Here is a 19,908-nt window from a genome sequence, read left to right as displayed (position 1 = left end):
TATAACTGCATTTACACTGGGGGATGAGTTGGTGGAGGGAGGGGGTGGGTTGCCACTCAGGACTAGTTAAAGTCACAAAACTTGTAAGTATAGACATGACATTAGGCTTCTAAGAGACTTTTGAAAAGGGGACTTAGGCATTTTTTAAAATCTTACCCAGTGTCAGCCCCCTGCCCCTGCAGGATCAGGCCCAGCAGCATTGGCAGGAGACCAGGGTGCTCAGTGCCCTCCTGCCCCAAGATCACAGGTCCAGTGTCCCCCACTGGAGCAGGCTATGGCACTAGGACCGCAGTGGTAGGCAGGTAGGGTGGGCTGCACAGCTGAGCTATGTGCAGCTGAGGTAGGAGACCAGCGGGCACAGGGAGGTGGTGCAGGGGCTAGGGCCACAGGGCGCACAGGAAGGGGGTGTAGGGGGCTGGGGACTAGGGAGGAGGGGCAGGGAGCTCGGGCTGCAGGGAGGGGGGTGAAGCCAGTGTATGGGGGACAGACTCTAGGTGGGGGACTGTTTGCAGTCCCTGGATGGGTGCTGGGGGCAGTTGCTGGAAGGATGCTGAGGGGCAGTCCCTTGGTGTGGGGCTGAATGCATGAGGGACAGTCCCTGGATGGGGGACTGGATGTTGGAGGGGCAATCCCTGGTGGGGGCATTCTGCCTTGGACAGAGTATTCTGTCTCTGCATGGCAGCCACATGTGCCAGCCCAGTGTCGGGAGAGGGCGGTGTCCGGATGCTGGGGGGACAGTCTCAAGGAGGTTGGGTGATGGGGGGCATTCCCTGTCTGGGGGGCAGCCCCTGGTGGCGGGGCTGGGTGCATGGGGGGAAGTCCCTGGCAGGGAGGGCACATTGCATTGGGCAGGGATCCCCATCTTTGCAGGCAGGCTCTGCAACCGCACTTTCCAGGTGCTCAGCCCAGCCGCACTGCCAGCAGCAGCACAGAAGTGAGGGTAGCAGTGAAGCATGCCATGCCACCCTCTTAGTAAATTAATTTTAACAGTAAATGTTTTGACTTATTTGAAATACTCTTGGTAGATAGTGTTAAAATGAAAGGTACTATATTGATTTGAATTGTATTGCTGTCATATAACAAATAATAAACCTTTTTCTTTTTGGTAGATAATATAATATAACATATGGAGATACCTATCTCATAGAACTGGAAGGGACCCTGAAAGGTCATCGAGTCCAGCCCCCTGCCTTCACTAACAGGACCAAGTACTGATTTTGCCCCAGATCCCTAGGTGGTCCCCTCAAGGATTGAGCTCATAACCCTGGGTTTAGCAGGCCAATGCTCAAACTACTGAGCTATCCCTCCCCTAGATAGGGGTATATATATAATATATATACAGGTAGTATATATATATTGTGTGGATGCTGCCCACATAACACAGAGAGCTGCATATGTTCCCCACAATGGTAAATAGGTTGAGAACCACAAGTCTAACCTGTTCTTAAAAACCTCCAATGATGGAGATTACACAAGCTCCCTCGGTAACCTATTCCAATAACTAACCTTATAATTAGAAAGTTATTCCTAATATCTAACCCAGATCTTCCCTACTGCAGATTAAGCCAATTGCTTCTTGTTCTACCTTCAGGGGACATGACGAACAATTGATCTCCATCCTTTTTATAACAGCCCTTAACATATTTGAAAACTATTATGAGGGCCCCCCTTGGTTGTCTTTTCCTAAGACCAAAGTTGTCCAGTTTTTTAAACCTTTCATCAAAGGTCAGGTTTTCTAAATCTTTTATCATTTTTATAGCTGTCCTCTGAACTCTCTCCAATTTGTCCCCATATTTCCTAAAGTGTGACACCCAAATCTGGACATAGTACTCTAACTGATGACTCACCAGCGCTGAGTAGAATGGAACAGTTACCTCCGGTGTCTTACATACTATACTCCCATTAATACATCCCAGAATGATATTAGCCTTTTTCACAACTGCAGTACTACCTCTTAGGCCTTGTCTACACTACGAGAGTAGTTCGATTTTACTTGCATCGAATTTTTGTAATCGATATTGCAAAGTCGAACGTGTGTGTCCACACTAAGGACAGTAATTCGACTTTGTGCGTCCACACTAACGGTGATAGCGTCGACATTCGAAGCGGTGCACTGTGGTCAGCTATCCCACAGTTCCCGCAGTCCCCTCTGCCCATTGGAATTCTGGGTGTAGCCGGCAATGCCTTCTGGGTAACAAAATGAGTCGAGGGTGCTTTTGGGAAACTGTCGTCATCCGTCCATCACTCCCGCCCTCCCTCCCTGAAAGCGCCGGCGGGAAAACAGTTCGCGCGCTTTTCCAGTCATTGACAGCGCGGACGCCACTGTACTCCGAGCATGGAGCCCGCTGCGACCATCGCTGCAGTTGTGGCCGCTCTCAACGTCTCGCAGCTTATCATAAAGGTTTCCCTGAGGCAGATGCAGAAAAGTCAGGCAAGGAGGCTACGGCACCGCGGTGATGTCCTGAAGTCTGAGAGTAGCACAGACCTGTCAGAAAGCAGGCGACCCAGCGCCGAGGACATCACAGTGGCAATGGGTCATGTTGATGCCGTGGAACGGCGATTCTGGGCACGGGAGACAAGCACTGAGTGGTGGGACCGCATAGTGCTGCAGGTCTGGGATGAATCCCAGTGGCTGCGAAACTTTCGCATGCGGAAGGGAACTTTCCTGGAACTTTGTGAGTTGCTGTCCCCTGCCCTGAAGCGCAGTGACACCCGGTTGCGAGCTGCACTGAGTGTACAGAAGCGAGTGGCCATAGCCCTGTGGAAGCTTGCAACGCCAGACAGCTACCGGTCAGTCGCGAACCAGTTTGGGGTGGGCAAATCTACCGTGGGGGTTGTTGTGATGCAAGTAGCGAAGGCAATCGTTGATGTACTGCTGCCAAAGGTAGTGACCCTGGGAAACGTGGAGGCGATCATAGATGGCTTCGCAGCGATGGGATTCCCAAACTGCGGTGGGGCCATAGATGGAACTCACATCCCTATCCTGGCACCGGACCACCAGGCCACCCAGTACATTAACCGAAAGGGATACTTTTCCATGGTGCTGCAAGCACTGGTGGACCACAGGGGACGTTTTACCAACATCTACGTGGGATGGCCGGGCAAGGTTCATGACGCTCGTGTTTTCAGGAACTCTGGTCTGTTTAGACGGCTGCAACAAGGTATTTACTTCCCGGACCACAAAATAACTGTTGGGGATGTGGAGATGCCTATAGTCATCCTCGGGGACCCAGCCTACCCGCTAATGCCCTGGCTCATGAAGCCCTATACTGGCGCCCTGGACACTGAAAAAGAACTCTTCAACTACCGGCTGAGCAAGTGCAGAATGGTGGTGGAGTGTGCTTTTGGCCGTCTCAAGGGGAGATGGAGAAGCTTACTGACTCGCTGTGATCTCAGCGAAACCAATATCCCCATTGTTATAGCAGCTTGCTGTGTGCTCCACAATCTCTGTGAGAGCAAGGGGGAGACCTTTATGGCGGGGTGGGAGGTTGAGGAAAATAGCCTGGCTGGTGATTACTCACAGCCAGACAGCCGGGCGATTAGAAGAGACCAGCGGGAAGCGCTGTGCATCCGGGAGGCTTTGAAAGCAAAGTTCCTGAGTGAGCAGGGTAACCTGTGATTTTATAGTTTGTGTACTGAGAAGCTAAACCTGCCCCCGTTTCTTTACCCAGGTAATGTTGACTATCCTATCCAGTTACATACCCCCTTCACCCCCCCTCCAACACACGTGTCGAAATAAAAATAGTTCTACTTTGTTAAAGCACACCGTTTTCTTTAATACTGTTTTAGCGGGAATTTTTTAAAACTGGGACGCAGACTGTGGTGCGGGGCGGGTCTAGTGTTGTGATGCGAATGCAGCTTCTAAACTCAAGGATTGACAGGCTCCGCTGCGGTGGGATGCTTGTTTCAACGGAGCCTGTCACCCCTCCTGATCGGGACTGTGTGTATGGGAGGTCTATTTGACTTTGTGGCAGGGGGAGGACGGTTACAGATCCCATGCTGTGTGGCTCTGTGATCCTGTCTAAGGACCGGCGCTTAAGATCTGTAACTGCCCTCCCCCGCCACAAAGTCACAGAGCAACCCACCCCCCCCAACATTACATCAAAACAACCTCCCAGACTAACCGGGGCAACTAGTCACTGCATCACTGCACTGTGTATATGCCCTGCTGCTGTGCCTGCCCCCGACTATGTACCCTGCCAAAGGAGACTGTCCTGTCCAATTTCCAACCCCCTTTCCCCTCCTCCTCCAAAAGAACATGATTGAAACAGTAGTTAACAGAAACGAATTTTTTATTATCAACTACACATGGCATTGGGAGGTGAAACTTGGACGTGGGCTTGTGTCAGGCGGGAAGGAAAGAACTTTTCAAATTTTGGGAAATGAGAGCCTTCTGCTACTAGAGCTCTCTGCAGGGGTGGAGTGAGAGTTAGCAGGGACTCTGCCGCCTCTCCTTCTTTGCACTTTGGGTGAGGTGGGTATGGGACTTGGTGGCGGGGGAGGGCGGTTAGAGATGGACTGCAGCGGGGCTCTGTCCTCCTGCCTCCGTTCCTGCAGAACATCCACAAGGCGCCGGAGCGTGTCCGTTTGCTCCCTCAGTAGTCCAAGCAGCGTTTGAGTCGCCTGCTGGTCTTCCTGCCGCCACCTCTCCTCCCGATCCATGTTGGCTTGGTGCATTCGGGTCAAGTTCTCCCGCCACTGGGTCTGCTGTGCTGCCTGGGCTTGGGAAGAGGCCATAAGCTCAGAGAACATGTCCTCCCGTGTCCTCTTCTTCCTACGCCTAATCCGCGCTAGCCTCTGGGAGTGTGATTCCAGGCTAGGTTGTGAGACAGTCGCAGACGGGGCTGTGGAAATGGGAAAAAGGGAGTGAATTCCTCTGAAAGATAAATGTAGTTGTGAACAAAGAACATAGTCTTTCTCTGTGAACAAGACCATGCACAGCACCTTTCACATGCGCACTCAGCACAAGGTCGAATTCTCGGCCTTCGCATTCTGTGCCTGGGGTCTTGAACAGCACATTTGAGAAGCGAGGCAGCACAACGGAATTTCTGTTGCAGGCAGACATGGTAAGCCGTACACTTGTGGCAGTTTAAAACTTTTATATTACCACTGGCCTCATTTCACATTTAAATCAATGTCAGTCCCTGCTGCCAGCAATCCGGCAAGCGGGAACTCTGCCCCTGTCCCACCCCCTCGCGGCTGTCCCCGGGAATGATCCCTTTCGGCTGCCCCTCTCCCGCCTCCACCGCGTGGCTGCAAACCAGCGGTGACAGTTCTGTAAAGGAACGGGAAAGCAGTCCCAACACTAACATTCCCCTACCTAATTAAAAGCAGGTCACCATGGCCGACATCACCCTGATGAGGATCTCCGAGAGCGACAAAGAGAGAATGCTCCGGGAAAGCCTCCAAAGACCAGGGCCGTATGCCGCCCTGCTGTGCAGAGCAATGATCCCCGAGTACCTGATAATCTCGTGGCGCGGCAACGTGTCGTACTTCGGAGGACCCAATAAGGCCGCTCTCCCCAAGAACCTCATGCAACGGCTTTCAAGTTACCTCCAGGAGAGCTTCATCGAGATGTCCCAGGAGGATTACTGCTCTATCCCCGCACATATAGACCGCATTTTACTGTAGCTGCAGTAGCAGGGAATACACAGTAGAGCGGCTTGTGCAGGACAATCACTGAAAACCGGACATTGCTAGATTTCTTTTCAAAACTTGCACTGCCCCTTACTAAACCGTTAAGCGCCTAGGGCACACTAATCATGAACAACCCATTCTTTTAATTGTTAATATTCCTGTTTTGTTAAAAATAAATGTTTAGATGTTTACAACACTTACTGGCTGATCCTTCACCAGATTCTGTGTCCGGGGTAATGGCTGGGGACGCTTCGTAGGGGATCTCTGTAAGGGTGATGAAGAGATCCTGGCTGTCGGGGAAATCAGCGTTGTGAGATCTGCCAACTGCCTCGCCCTCCTCATCTCCTTCCTCATCTTCCCCGTCCCCTAACATGTCTGAGGAACCGGCCGTGGACAGTATCCCATCCTCAGAGTCCACGGTCACTGGTGGGGTAGTGGTGGCGGCAGCACCGAGGATGGAATGCAGTGCCTCGTAGAAACGGGATGTCTGGGGATGGGATCCGGAGCATCCGTTTGCCTCTTTGGTCTTCTGGTAGCCTTGTCTCAGCTCCTTGATTTTCACGCGGCACTGCGTTGCATCCCGGCTGTATCCTCTCTCTGCCATGTCTTTAGAGATCTTCTCGTAGATCTTTGCATTCCTTCTTTTGGATCGCAGCTCGGAAAGCACGGACTCATCGCCCCACACAGCGATGAGATCCAAGACTTCACGATCAGTCCATGCTGGGGCTCTCTTTCTATTCCCAGACTGCATGGCCATCACTGCTGGAGAGCTCTGCATCGTTGCCAGTGCTGCTGTGCTCGCCACGATGTCCAGACAGGAAATGAGATTCAAACTGGCCAGACAGGAAAAGGAATTCAAATTCAAATTTTCCCGGGGCTTTTCCTGTGTGGCTGGTCAGAGCATCCGAGCTCGCACTGCTGTCCAGAGCGTCAACAGAGTGGTGCACTGTGGGATAGCTCCCGGAGCTATTAGCGTCGATTTCCATCCACACCTAGCCTAATTCGACATGGCCATGTCGAATTTAGCGCTACTCCCCTCGTCGGGGAGGAGTACAGAAGTCGAATTAAAGAGACCTCTATGTCGAACTAAATAGCATCGCAGTGTGGACGGGTGCAGGGTTAATTCGATTTAACGGCGCTAACTTCGACATAAACGCCTAGTGTAGACCAGGCCTTAGACTCTCCTCTCTCTTAGTTACTCTCCCTTTTGTAATTGTGCATTTGACTTTTCCTTCTTAAGTGTAGTACTTTGCCCTTGTCTTTATTGAATTGAATCTTGTTGATTTCAGACTAATTCTCTAATTTCTCCAGGTCCTTTTGAATTCTAATCCTGTCCTCCAAAGTGCTTCCAACCCCTCCCAGCTTGGTGTCATCCACAAATTTTATAAACATAATCTCCACTGCAGTTAGCCTGACTTCAATATCTGGAAAGATACTGGAACAAATGATTAAACAATCAATTTGTAATCATCTAGAGGATAATAAAGTGGTAAGTAATAGCCAACATTAATTTATCAAGAACAAATCATGCCAAAATAACCTAATTTTCTTCTTTGACAGGGTTACTGGCCTGGTGGATGGGTGGAATAAGTAGACATGATACAACTTCATGTTTAGTAAATCTTTTCACAGAGCCCTACATGATAATCTCATAAGCAAACTAGGGAAATATGGTCTAGATGAAATTACTATAAGGTGGATGCACAATTGATTGAAAGACCGTACTTAAAGAGTAGTTATCAGTGGTTCGCTGGGAGAGTATATCCAGCAGGGTCCCACAGTGGTCTGTCCTGTGTCCAGTACTATTCAATATTTTCATTAATGATTTGGATAATGGAGTGGAGAGTATGCTCATAAAATCTGTGGATGAAACCAAGCTTATTCCGCACTTGCTTAATTTAACACATTATGAATAGTCTCACTGAAGGGATTATTCTCACAATATGTAAAGTTAAGCAGATGCATAAGTCTTTACTAAAAATTACTACAGTTTTCCTTGAAATAGTGTACTACCTAAATGTAATTGAAATTCAATGCAACATTTTTTATAACTGAGCTATTTTTACATTACACCTTTTAAATTATATTGTACTTCTCTTTCATTCAGAATTGTATGCCATGTCTTAATCATCCTATTTAAAATGTTCAGTTTATATTCTATTAAAAATTTCACTTAGGCCCTGACTGAGTAAAAATTCTTTGGTAGTCCATCGATCTGATGATGACAAAATCTGTGCAGGTCATCAATTGTTGGTCTCATGGTGTGCCCTCTGATGACTGTACAAGCCAATTCTAGAGGTGCACATTTTGCTGCAGATGGTGCATGGGAAGTTCGCGGTCAATGGATTATGCGCTGCTGTGACGTCGTTCGTGTGCCTCTTGTAGATGCTGGCAGCGGTCTTCCTCAAAGGCGATGCAGGTATTTCTGACTGTTGCACGCCACTGTGTTCTGTCGCTGGCAGCGTTCTCAAGGTCCCTAGGTTTAATACTGCTGTACTGCAGATTGGCTTTGATGGTGTCCTTGTAATGTTTCCGTGGACGACCTAAATGCCGGATTCCCTGGGAGAGCTCACCATACAGAAGCTGGCGGGGGATTTTGTTGGCATCCAGGCGGCTGACATGACCAGTCCAACGTAGCTGTGACGTCATGATCATCATTTCAATGCTTGTCATCTGGGCTCTCTCGAGGACCTCGAGATTGGGCACTTTGTCTTGCCAGTGGATCTTCATGATGTTGCAGAGGCAGCGCATGTGAAATGCTTTGAGCTGCTTGATGTAACGCCTATATAGTGTCCATGTTTCACACCCGCACAAAAGAGATGAAAGAACAACAGCCCTGTACACAAGCAGTTTTGTTGACATCTGGATGTTGTGGTGATTTAAAACTTTGACACGCAGACGGCCAAGTGCCTGGTTTGCTTTGGATATTCGTGCGTTGATCTCATTATCCAGTGATCCATCACTGGATATTGACACTACCCAGATATTTAAAGTTCTCCACTACTTTCAGCTGAGTACCGTCAATGGAGATACTCGGGACAGAAGCATTTGATCCAGGTGCAGGTTGATGGAGAACTTCTGTCTTTCCGAGGCTGATAGTTAGTCTGAAAAGTTGCGAGGCCTCAGCAAACTTGTTGACAATGTGCTGAAGATCATCTTCAGTGTGAGCCATGAGGGCACAGTAGTCAGCAAAGAGTGCCTCAAGAAGGAGTTTCTGCACTGTCTTAGTCTTTGCATTCAGGCAGCGGAGGTCAAAAAGTAAACCATCGTGCTGGTATTTCAAGTATATACCTCGGTCCATATCTTTCGTTGCATGGTTAAGGACACATGCAAAGAACAGATTAAATAGGACAGGAACGAGAACACATCCTTGTTTCACGCCGTTGGTGATGTTAAAGGGGGTTGATGTGGCTCCATCAGACAATATTTCGCCTGTCATGAAAAAGGCGTATAATCTGGGCAAATTTTCTTGGGCAGCCAAGTCATGTTAGAATGGTCCAAAGGGCTTCCCTTTTGACGGTATCAAACGCCTTTGTCAGATCTATGAAGACAGCATACAGGTGCATGTTCTGTTCAATGCACTTCTCTTCTATTTGTCTGAGCAAACACCATGTCGATTGTGCTCCGGCCAGGTCGAAAACCACATTGACTTTCAGGTAGATTTGCCTCGGAAATACTGGCTATTAGGCGGTTCAAGATGATGCAGGCGATGATCTTCCCTCCAACGGATAGGAGGGATATGCCTCTATAGTTTCCACATTCCGCTTTGCTGCCTTTGTTCTTGAAAAGAGAAACAATAGTAGCATCATGGAGGTCCTGTGGTGTGTTTTCATCCTCCCAGATGTTGATGATCACGCTGTGGAACGCTGCTAGTGCTGCTGGACCTGCTGCTTTGTATATCTCTGCTGGTATCCCATCTTTTCCAGGAGCTTTCCCTGAACTCATCTGGCTAACAGCTTTCTTAATCTCATCTATAGTAGGTGGAAAGTCAAGATCTGTCAGAGCAGGTTGTTGTGGAGTTTCATTGAGGACAATATTATTCACAGTTGATGGTCTATTGAGAAGGTTGCTAAAGTATTCTCGCCATCTTTCGTTGATGCTTTCTTTATCTTGAATCAGTATTGTGTTGTCTAATGAGAGCAATGGGGTGGTCCTTGGTTTAGACAGTCCATAGACAGTCTTAATAGCACTGAAGAACATCTTTAAGTTTTGGGTCTCAGCATAGTGCTCAATTTCTTTGGCTTTGCTCTCCCACCAGTTGTCTTGTATCTGACGGAGGTCTTTCTGTGTTTTGCTCTGAAGGTCCTTGCAATGGTCCCACTTAGAGACTGAGGAGGGATCATTCTGCCATTCGATAAAAGCTTTTCTCTTTACTTCCAGTGCTGAGCATATTTCTTCTTGGTTCTCATCAAACCAATCCCGATGTGTTCTTTTCTTTGGTCCAAGAGATGTTATTGCTGTGTCAGTCACTATCTGCTTGAACTGGTCCCACTTTTCGGTTACAGTACTGATCAGTTGTCCATGGGATGTCAGTTTGTCATCAAGACTCTTCTGGAATTTGTTGAAACATTGAGCATCTTTCACTTTGGCTATATTGAAAGCAGGTCACACATGCTTAGGGCGTTTGTGCCGAGAAGGAACGATGTAGAGTTGAAGAGACGTCCTGACTAATCTGTGATCTGTCCAGCACCCTGCACCTCGCATAACTCTAGTACCACTGGTCTAAAATTTTTGAGAAGTCGTCTGCTTCAGAGATAAAATGTGCAATTTTTTTATTTTGATGTGCTGAATTCAAATATGACAATTAAAACAACTGATTGGCTACTGTTTCTAAGATATTTAAGTTTTTACATTTTATGTCTATGTATATTGTGTAGATAGTAGAGTTTTAATCATAAATTGTAAACCTAGGTCTTTTCATGTGTTTATGGTTGCTTTACATGATAATATTTTACCTGTCCTGTTTATGTAACACTTTAAAAATCAGCAAAAGGGTTATATAAATAAAATTTATTATGAAACAAAAGGCAAAAAATGATTATGTACATAGTTTAGTCCTATTCAGTGTCTTCTCGACGCTTCTTGGCTTGTCTCTCGTATTCATTAAATGGAGCATCTCTTGTCACTGTCCAGCAATAGTCTGCAAGCATTGATGGGCTCCATTTGCCCTGATAGCGTTTCTCCATTGTTGCAATGTCCTGGTGAAATCACTCGCCGTGCTTGTCGCTCACTGCTCCGCAGTTCGGTGGAAAAAAATCTAGATGAGAGTGCAAAAAATGTATCTTTAGTGACATGTTGCAACCAAGGCTTTTGTATGCCTTGAGGAGGTTTTCCATCAACAACCTGTAGTTGTCTGCCTTGTTTTTTCCAAGAAAATTTATTGCCACTAACTGGAAGGCTTTCCATGCCGTCTTTTCCTTGCCATGCAGTGCATGGTCAAATGCATCATCTCGAGGAAGTTCACGAATCTGAGGACCAACAAAGACACCTTCTTTTATCTTAGCTTCACTTAACCTTGGAAATTTTCCATGGAGGTACTTGAAAGCTGCTTGTGTTTTGTCAATGGCCTTGACAGAGTTCTTCATCAGACCCAGCTTGATGTGTAAGGGTGGTAACAAAATCTTCCTTCATTCAACAAGTGGTGGATGCTGGACACTTTTCCTCCCAGGCTCCAATGACTGTTGGAGTGGCCAATCTTTCTTGATGTAGTGGGAATCTCTTGCACGACTATCCCATTCGCAGAGAAAACAGCAGTACTTTGTGTATCCAGTCTGCAGAACAAGCAAGAGAGCAACAACCTTCAAATCGCCACAAAGCTGCCACTGATGTTGGTCATAGTTTATGCACCTCAAAAGTTGTTTCATGTTGTCATAGGTTTCCTTCATATGGACTGCATGACCAACTGGAATTGATGGCAAAACATTCCCATTATGCAGTAAAACAGCTTTAAGACTCGTCTTCGATGAATCAATGAACAGTCTCCACTCATCTGGATCGTGAACGATATTGAGGGCTGCCATCATACCAGGGATGTTGTTGCAGGCTACAAGATCACCTTCCATGAAGAAGAATGGGACAAGATCCTTTTGACGGTCACGGAACATGGAAACCCTAACATCACCTGCCAGGAGATTCCACTGCTGTAGTCTGGAGCCCAACAGCTCTGCCTTACTCTTGGGTAGTTCCAAATCCCTGACAAGGTCATTCAGTTCACCTTGTGTTATGAGGTGTGGTTCAGAGGAGGAGGATGGGAGAAAATCGGGGTCCTGTGACATTGATGGTTCAGGATCAGAAGTTTCATCCTCTTCCTCTTCCTCGTCTGACTCAAGTGAGAATGTTTCTGGTGCATCAGGAACCGGCAGTCCTTCTCCGTGGGGTACTGGGCGTATAGCTGATGGAATGTTTGGATAATGCGCAGTACACTTTTTCTTCTTTGACACCCCTTTCCCAACTGGAGGCACCATGCAGAAGTAACAATTGCTGGTATGATCTGTTGGCTCTCTCCAAATCATTGGCACTGCAAAAGGTATAGATTTCCTTTTCCTGTTCAACCACTGGCGAAGATTTGTTGCACAAGCTTTGCAGCATATGTGTGGGGCCCACCTCTTGTCCTGATCTCCAATTTTGCAACCAAAATAAAGGTGATAGGCTTTCTTAACCATAGTGGTTATACTGCGCTTTTGTGATGCAAAAGTCACTTAACTTCTGCTATGTTTGTGGTGATCTGCACTGTTCACACAAGTACGAGGCATCTCTGCTCACTTTGGCTACACAGAAATGTGTCCCTTTGCAAAATCAAACACTGACAAATAAGAGAGCACGACACTGTATGATTTCTAGAGCTGATATAGTGCAATTTGTTCAGCAGAGTGATGTAAGCTTCATTATGATTGCATCATCCATGACTTCTAGGAATAACATGATGCAATTCATATCATGTATGACGCAATACCAGCTTCAGATTGCATTATTCATTTTTTTGCCTAAAAGCAAGTACTGTCCAAACCCAGTCATAGATTTATTCATAGATCCAGTCAAAGATGTATGTTAGTCATTTCTGGTTTAAATTGAGATCCCTTCCCTTTATAACTCACTTATCCTCCGCCATTCCCAAGTCAAGGGTCGTATATACTGACCCAATAGCATATCTTGAAAACTAGAGCCAATCAACCATTTTAAGCATCATTTTCGTTCTCAGTGACCCAGAATTAGTAAAGTTTGACTACATTTATTTCAGAAGCATTTTGGCTGTAGAGCAGTGTAATCAGTACGTCTCGGATGTCTCGCCTTCTAACAATGGCATAATCTATCAGATGCCACTGTTTGGACCTAGGGTGCATCCACGTCATTTTCTATTTGTCCGCTTGTCAGAACAGAGTGTTAGTAATGGTCAGGTCATTTTCAGAACAAAGACTCAAAGGGTATGTCTACATTACGAGAGTAGTTCGATTTTACTTAAAGCGAATTTGTGGAACCGATATTACAAAGTCGAACGTGTGTATCCGCACTAAAGACAGTAATTCGACTTTGTGAGTCCACACTAACTAGGCAAGCATCGACATTGGAAGCGGTGCACTGTGGGTAGCTATCCCACAGTTCCCACAGTCCCCACTGCCCACTGGAATTCTGGGTCGAGCCCCCAATACCTGCTGGGGCAAAAAATGTGTCGAGGGTGGTTTTGGGTAACTGTCGTCATTCAACCCTCACTCCCGCCCTCCCTTTGTGAAAGCGCCGGCAGGCAATCAGTTCGTGCACGTTTCTGGTGATTGATAGCATGGACGCCACAGCACTGCGAGCATGGAGCCCGCTGCGATCATCGCTGCAGTTATGGCCGTTGTCAACACCTCGCGCCTTATCATCCACCTTTTTCAGAGGCAGATGCTGAGAAATCAGGCGAGGAGGCTACGGCAGCGCAGTGAGGACATTAAGTCTGAGAGGGGCACAGACCTCTCGCAAAGCACGGGACTCCGCGCCATGGACATCATGGTGGCAATGGGTCATGTTGATGCTGTGGAACGGCGATTCTGGGCCCGGGAAACAAGCACGGCCTGGTGGGACCGCATAGTGCTGCAGGTCTAGGATGAATCACAGTGGCTGCGAAACTTTTGGATGCGTAAGGGAACTTTCCTGGAACTTTGTGAGTTGCTGTCCCCTGCCCTGAAGCGCAAGGACACCCGGATGCGAGCAGCCCTGACTGTCCAGAAGCGAATGGCCATAGCCCTCTGGAAGCTTGCAACGCCAGACAGCTACCGGTCAGTTGTGAACCAATTTGGAGTGGGCAAATCTACCGTGGGGGTTGCTGTGATGCAAGTAGCCAACACAATCGTTGAGCTACTGCTCTCAAAGGTAATGACCCTGGGAAACGTGCAGGTGATCGTAGATGGCTTTGCTGCGATGGGATTCCCAAACTGCGGTGGGGCTATAGATGGAACTCACATCCCTATCCTGGGACCGGACCACCAGGCCAGCCAGTACATTAACCGAAAGGGCTACTTTTCAATGGTGCTGTAAGCACTGGAGGACTATAGGGGTCGTTTTACCAACATCAACGTCGGATGGCTGGGCAAGGTTCATGACGCTCGCATTTTCAGGAACTCTGGTCTGTTTAGACAGCTGCAGGAAGGTATTTACTTCCCGGATCACAAAATAACTGTTGGGGATGTGGAGATGCCTATAATGATCCTCGGGGACCCAGCCTACCCGCTAATGCCCTGGCTCATGAAGCCCTATACAGGCGCCCTGGACAGTGAAAAAGAACTTTTCAACAACTGGCTGAGCAAGTTCAGAATGGTGGTGGAGTGTGCTTTTGGACGTCTGAAGGGGAGATGGAGAAGCTTACTGACTCGCTCTGATCTCAGCGAAACCAATATGCCCATTGTTATTGCAGCTTGCTGTGTGCTCCACAATCTCTGTGAGACCAAGGGGGAGACGTTTATGGTGGGGTGGGAGGTTGAGGCAAATCACCTGGCTGCTGATTACGCCCAACCAGACATCCGGGCGATTAGAAGAGCCCAGCGGGACGCGCTGTGCATCCGGGAAGCTTTGAAAGCTAGGTTCCAGAGTGACCAGGGTAACCTGTGACTATTACGTTTTTTTAAACAAAAGCTGAACCTGGCCCCGTTTCTTTACCCACTTAATGTTGACTATCCTCTCCAGTTACCGACCCCCTTCCTCCCCTTCCAACGCACCTTTAAAAATAAAATAAATGAAACTTTGTTCATTAACACCGTTTTCTTTATTAAGGATTTCGCGGTAAAGGGTTGAAACTGGGACGCAGACTGTGGTGGGGAGTGGGTGTAGTGATGGAAAGGACGCTTCTAAACTCGAGGAATGACAGGCTCCTGCTCCTAGAGCAGGTCCGCACTGGTGGACTGGTTGTTTCAACGGAGCCTGACACCCCTCCTTTTCGGGACTCTGTGTGTGGGGGCTATGTGACTTTGTGGTGGGGGAGGGCGGTTACAGATCCCCTGCTGCGTGGCTCTGTCATCCAGGCTAAGGACCGCTGCATAAGATCTGTAACCATCTCCCCCGCCACAAACTCACATAGCCCACACACACACAACATGAAAACCACCTCCCAGACTGACCAGTGTGCCCAGTGACTGCAATGTGTGTGTGACCTTCTGCTGAACCTGCCCCCGTGTCTGTACCCTGGTAAAGGTGACTGTCCTCTCCAACTACCAACCCCCTTCCCCCCCCTTCAAACACACCATCCTCTAAAAGAACACGACGGAAACAGTAATTAACAGAAACGTATTTTTTATTAAGAACTACACAGGGGATGAAACTGGGACGGGGGCTTGGGTGAGGCGCATTTGGAGGGAAAGAAAGGACATATCAAATCTTTGGGAATGAGAGCCGTCTGCAATTTGAGCAGTCTGCAGGGGTGGAGTGACTGTTTTCACGTCCCCTGCCGCCCCTCCTTCTTGGGACTTTGGGTGAGGTGGGGATAGGACTTTGTGGCGGGGGAGGGCGGTTAGAGATAGAATGCAGCGGGGCTCTGTCCTCCTGCCTCCGGTCCTGCAGAACATCTACAAGGCGCCGGAACGTGTCCGTTTGCTCCCTCATTAGTCCAAGCAGCGTTTGAGTCACCTGCTGGTCTTCCTGCCACCACCTGTCCTCCTGTTCGCTGTGTGATCGCTGGTATTGCGACATGTTCTCCCTCCACTGGGTCTTCTGTGCCGCCTCGGCTCGGGAACAGACCATAAGTTCTGAGAACATCTCGTCCCGTGTCCTTTTTTTTCGCCGCCTGATCTGTGCCAGCCTCTGGGAGGGGGATGCCAGGGTAGCTCGGGAGACACTCGCAGCTGTGGGATGGGAAAAAGGGAGTGAATTCCTCACAAAGATACATTTTTGCGAACAATGAATGTAGTCTTTCTCTGTGAACAAGACCATGCACAGTACCTATCACATGTGCACTCAGTACAAGGTCGAATTTTCTGTCTTCACATTGAGTGCCTGGGGTCTTGATGTACAGATCACACAAGCGGGGCCAGACAGTGGAATTCTGCTAGCAGGCGGCCATGGTAAGCCGTAGACGTTTGGCTGCTTAAAGCTTAATTTACAGCAGTGCCCTCCTTTCATGTTCCAAGCAATGCTCCTAGCGTTGGCCAGTTCCTGCTGCCGGCGATCCGGCCAGCAGGAACTCTGCCCCTGTCCCATCCCTGTCGCAGCTGTCCCCGGGAAAGATCCCTGCATGCTGCCGGCGAACCGCTCAGCATGAACGGTTTGCCTCCCCACCCCCACTACGTGGCTGGGCTCAGGAAAGATCCCTGCACGCTGCCGGTGATCCGGCCAGCATGAACTCTGCCCCTGTCCCACCCCCGTCGCGGCTGTCTCCGGGAAAGATCCCTGCATGCTGCCGGCGAACCGCTCAGCAGGAACGGTTCGCCTCCCCGCCCCCACCGCGTGGCTGTAAACCGCCGGTTACAGTTATTTAAAGGAACAGGCAATCAGTCCCCATACTAAAATTCCCCTAATTCAAAGCAGGTCACCATGAGTGATATCACTCTGATGAGGATTACGGAGACAGAGAAAGACCGCATGCTGCGTGAATGCCAGCAAACACCAGGGCCGTATGCCACCATGCTTTGCCAGGCAATGATACCGGAGTACCTGCTGCTAGCCTGGCGCGGAAAAGTTTCCTACCATGGAGGAGGCAATAAGGCTGCTCTCCCCAGGAACCTGATTCAAAGGCTTTCACATTACCTCCAGGAGAGCTTCGTGGAGATGTCCCTAGAGGATTTCTACTCTATCCCCAGACATGTTAACAGACTTTTCCAGTAGCTGCACTGGCAAGGACTAAAAAGTTAAGCGCCTAGGGAAACTAATCATTAAAAACCCATTGCTAACATACCATGCCTATTCTATTCAAAATAAATGTTTAAAACACTTCCCTACTGATGTTTCCCCTGATTCACGGTCCGGGTTACCGCCTTGGGAGGGTTGGTAGGGGATCTCCATGAGGGTGATGAAGAGATCCTGGCTGTCGGGGAAATCAGCATTGAAAGCGCTGTCAACTGCCTCGTCCTCCTCATCTCCTTCCTCACCTTCCCCGTCCGTGAACAGCTCCGAGGAAGCGGCCGTCGACAATACCCCATTGTCAGAGTCCACGGACAGTGGTGGGGTGGTGGTGGCAGCCGCACCTAGAATGGAATGCAGTGCCTCGTAGAAACGGCATGTCTGGGGCTGGGATCCTGAGTGTCCTGGCTGTATCCTCTCTCCATCATGGCTTTTGAGATCTTCTCGTAGATCTTCGCATTCCGTCTTTTCAATTGCAGCTCCTAAAGCACGGACTCATCACCCCACACAGCGATCAGATCCAAGACTTCCCGATCAGTCCACGCTGGGGCCCTCTTTCTATTCTGCGATTGCATGGTCACCTCTGCTGGAGAGCTCTGCATCGTTGCCAGTGCTGCTGAGCTCACCACGATGTCCAAACAGGAAATGAGATTCAAACTGGGCCAGACAGGAAAAGGAATTCAAATTTTCCCAGGACTTTTCCTGTGTGGCTGGTCAGAGCATCCAAGCTCAGACTGCTGTCCAGAGCGTCAACAGAGTGGTGCACTGTGGGATAGCTCCCGGAGCTATTAGCGTCGAATTCCGTCCACACTAACCCTAATTCGACATGGCCATGTCGAATTTAGCGCTATTCCCCTCATCGGGGAGGAGTACAGAAATCGATTTAAAGAGACCTCTATGTCGAAATAAATAGCTTTGTTGTGTGGACGGGTGCAGGGTTAATTCGAATTAACACTGCTAAATTCGACATAAGCTCCTAGTGTAGACCAGGCCAAAAGGAGTAGTCTATTGCTGTTCATTTTGTCTACACCATGTGGCCCGATTACTCCTTTCCAGTTCTCGCTGTCAGCCCCGATTCGGGCATTGAAATCTCCAAGTAAAAATTAACATGCTTAATTGGCGTACATGAGTAGTCCCGTTGGAACTGCTTGTGCATAAACTTAAGCATATGCATAAGTGTTTGCAGAATTGGAGCCTCAGTCCTTGTTCAACAAATCCCTCTGAACCATATTTAATAGTTGAATTTTAACATTTTTCTTTTGTTAATATTTGTTCTAGTTTTCTTTCTTTAGAGGTTTATTCTAGCAGTAGTACTAGATAACTACATTAGGTTTATAAGGAATCCCAAACTTTAAGTGGTAAACCTAGTGAAACAATCATCTAGTGCATTTCCTTTAAAAACAGGACTGAATTACATCATTTGAACCTTCTTGATGTAGGAAGTTCCATTTTGGAGGCTTTTTGATGCAAGGATATTTTGGACATCAGCCATCAGTCAATTGGAATAAGGTGTGTGTGTTTATGTTAAAAGCAGCCAGCCAAATACTAAGGTGGTGTAAACGACATATCTCCATTGACTTTGCTGATTTACAGGCTGAGGATCAGGCCCAATATTTTTATTTATTAATTTATCAGAAGATAATTGCCAATACAGAATAAACATACACTATAAAATATTTCTGCATTGTGTAAGATGTATGTGCTATTTATCTTCAGAAATGAAGGCTATTTCTGATAGGTTTGTAATTATTTGCAAAATATCTCATGGTCTTAGTACCCAGTATTTGCTGAAGGCTTGAAATCAACATCTGCCTGTGGGTTTCATTTAGAAAGAGCTTCATTCATCTATCTAGGCTTCAGTCCAACATAGTGTTCAGCTCATGTTGAACATTATGCCCAACATCAATGTGACTCTGCATGGGCATAAATGTTATGTAAATGGATCATTTTTCAGGATCTGGGCCTTGGTTTACATACATTTTTTAAAATTATTCATAATAATATAAATATATCCCAACTCCTGCAAGACTGTAGGGCAAAGGTACCCTTTGTGTAAGCAGGTTCTACTAAAACTTACTTCAGCTGGGCTTGTGCCTGCTGACACCAATGCTGAAGTTGGGCCAGTAACTTTTCTTTTTGTACACTCTATTTTATTGCTTGGAGAATATGGACTTCCCAGACTGAGAAATATTACTTTAATTCATTTTACTTTAAAACAGGTTCCAGAACTCCATAATGTAATACAATAAGCATCCTGATTTTAATTTTACAAGAATTAGACTTAAAGACTTGTGTTAGTAAGAGACATTCAGGTATGAATGATCACAGATTAATAATTCTAGGAGAGAAGCCAGTGTTAAAGTACAGCTCTTTAATTTCACCAAGTTTGGGCCAAATGTATCCTTGTTGTAACTCCCATTAAGTCAGTAGAAAGACCAAGAAAGAAGCTGACACATTTTGCTCAACTCGACAGTATAAAAGTTCAAAAGGTAAAAAGCATTTGTTATCTTGAATCCATTATCGTAAGTGTCTTTGTTTAAGTTTTTAATCATACTTGGCATTTCTGTGCTGGAAGTGCCATCTCTTTGAAAAGAAATGTCACTTCTGACAATAATAGTATGAGAACGTAATAGAAAGGAATGTAAGCAAGTTTCCATCCTGCTTTAACAATGGTTTTTGCTATCCTAGAAGAACATTGGTGTTTTAGTTGTATTCGGCTTTGCACAAGTGCACTAGATAGAAGATGAGCAAATGGAACCTCTCTTCTCTCTCCCAACACTCCTCTCCATTTTATGGCTGTCCTTGTTCTCAGGAAGCAAAAGAACTAAGGCCAAGATCCACAAAGGTACTTGAGGTACCCCAGACTTAGGCACCTAAGACTCCAGTTTGGATGCCAAAGTGCCAGTTTGACTCCACTGCTATCCACAAAACTCCTGCCAAACATTGGAAGTACTTAATCTCACTCAGCAT

At 47.4% G+C, this 19,908-nt stretch overlaps 2 protein-coding genes across 2 annotated transcripts in view; one reads left to right on the top strand and one right to left on the bottom strand.

Annotated features, from left to right (window-relative positions):
- Nucleotides 1-19,908, top strand: part of FBXO36 (F-box protein 36) — an 85,871-nt gene that overhangs the window by 36,108 nt on the left and 29,855 nt on the right. The gene's annotated exons all lie outside the window — the stretch shown is intronic.
- Nucleotides 4,275-6,825, bottom strand: LOC135973684 (uncharacterized). Its single transcript, XM_065557961.1, has 2 exons — nucleotides 5,839-6,825; nucleotides 4,275-4,844 (listed from the first exon to the last, which is right to left on the bottom strand). Exons 1-2 carry the CDS (start codon nucleotides 6,413-6,415, stop codon nucleotides 4,369-4,371), a joined length of 1,053 nt encoding a protein of 350 aa, XP_065414033.1. The 5' UTR covers nucleotides 6,416-6,825; the 3' UTR covers nucleotides 4,275-4,368.

Source organism: Chrysemys picta, chromosome 9 (genome assembly GCF_011386835.1).
Source record: "Chrysemys picta bellii isolate R12L10 chromosome 9, ASM1138683v2, whole genome shotgun sequence".
NCBI lineage: Eukaryota > Metazoa > Chordata > Testudines > Emydidae > Chrysemys > Chrysemys picta.
This window is presented reverse-complemented; position numbering and strand designations above follow the sequence as displayed.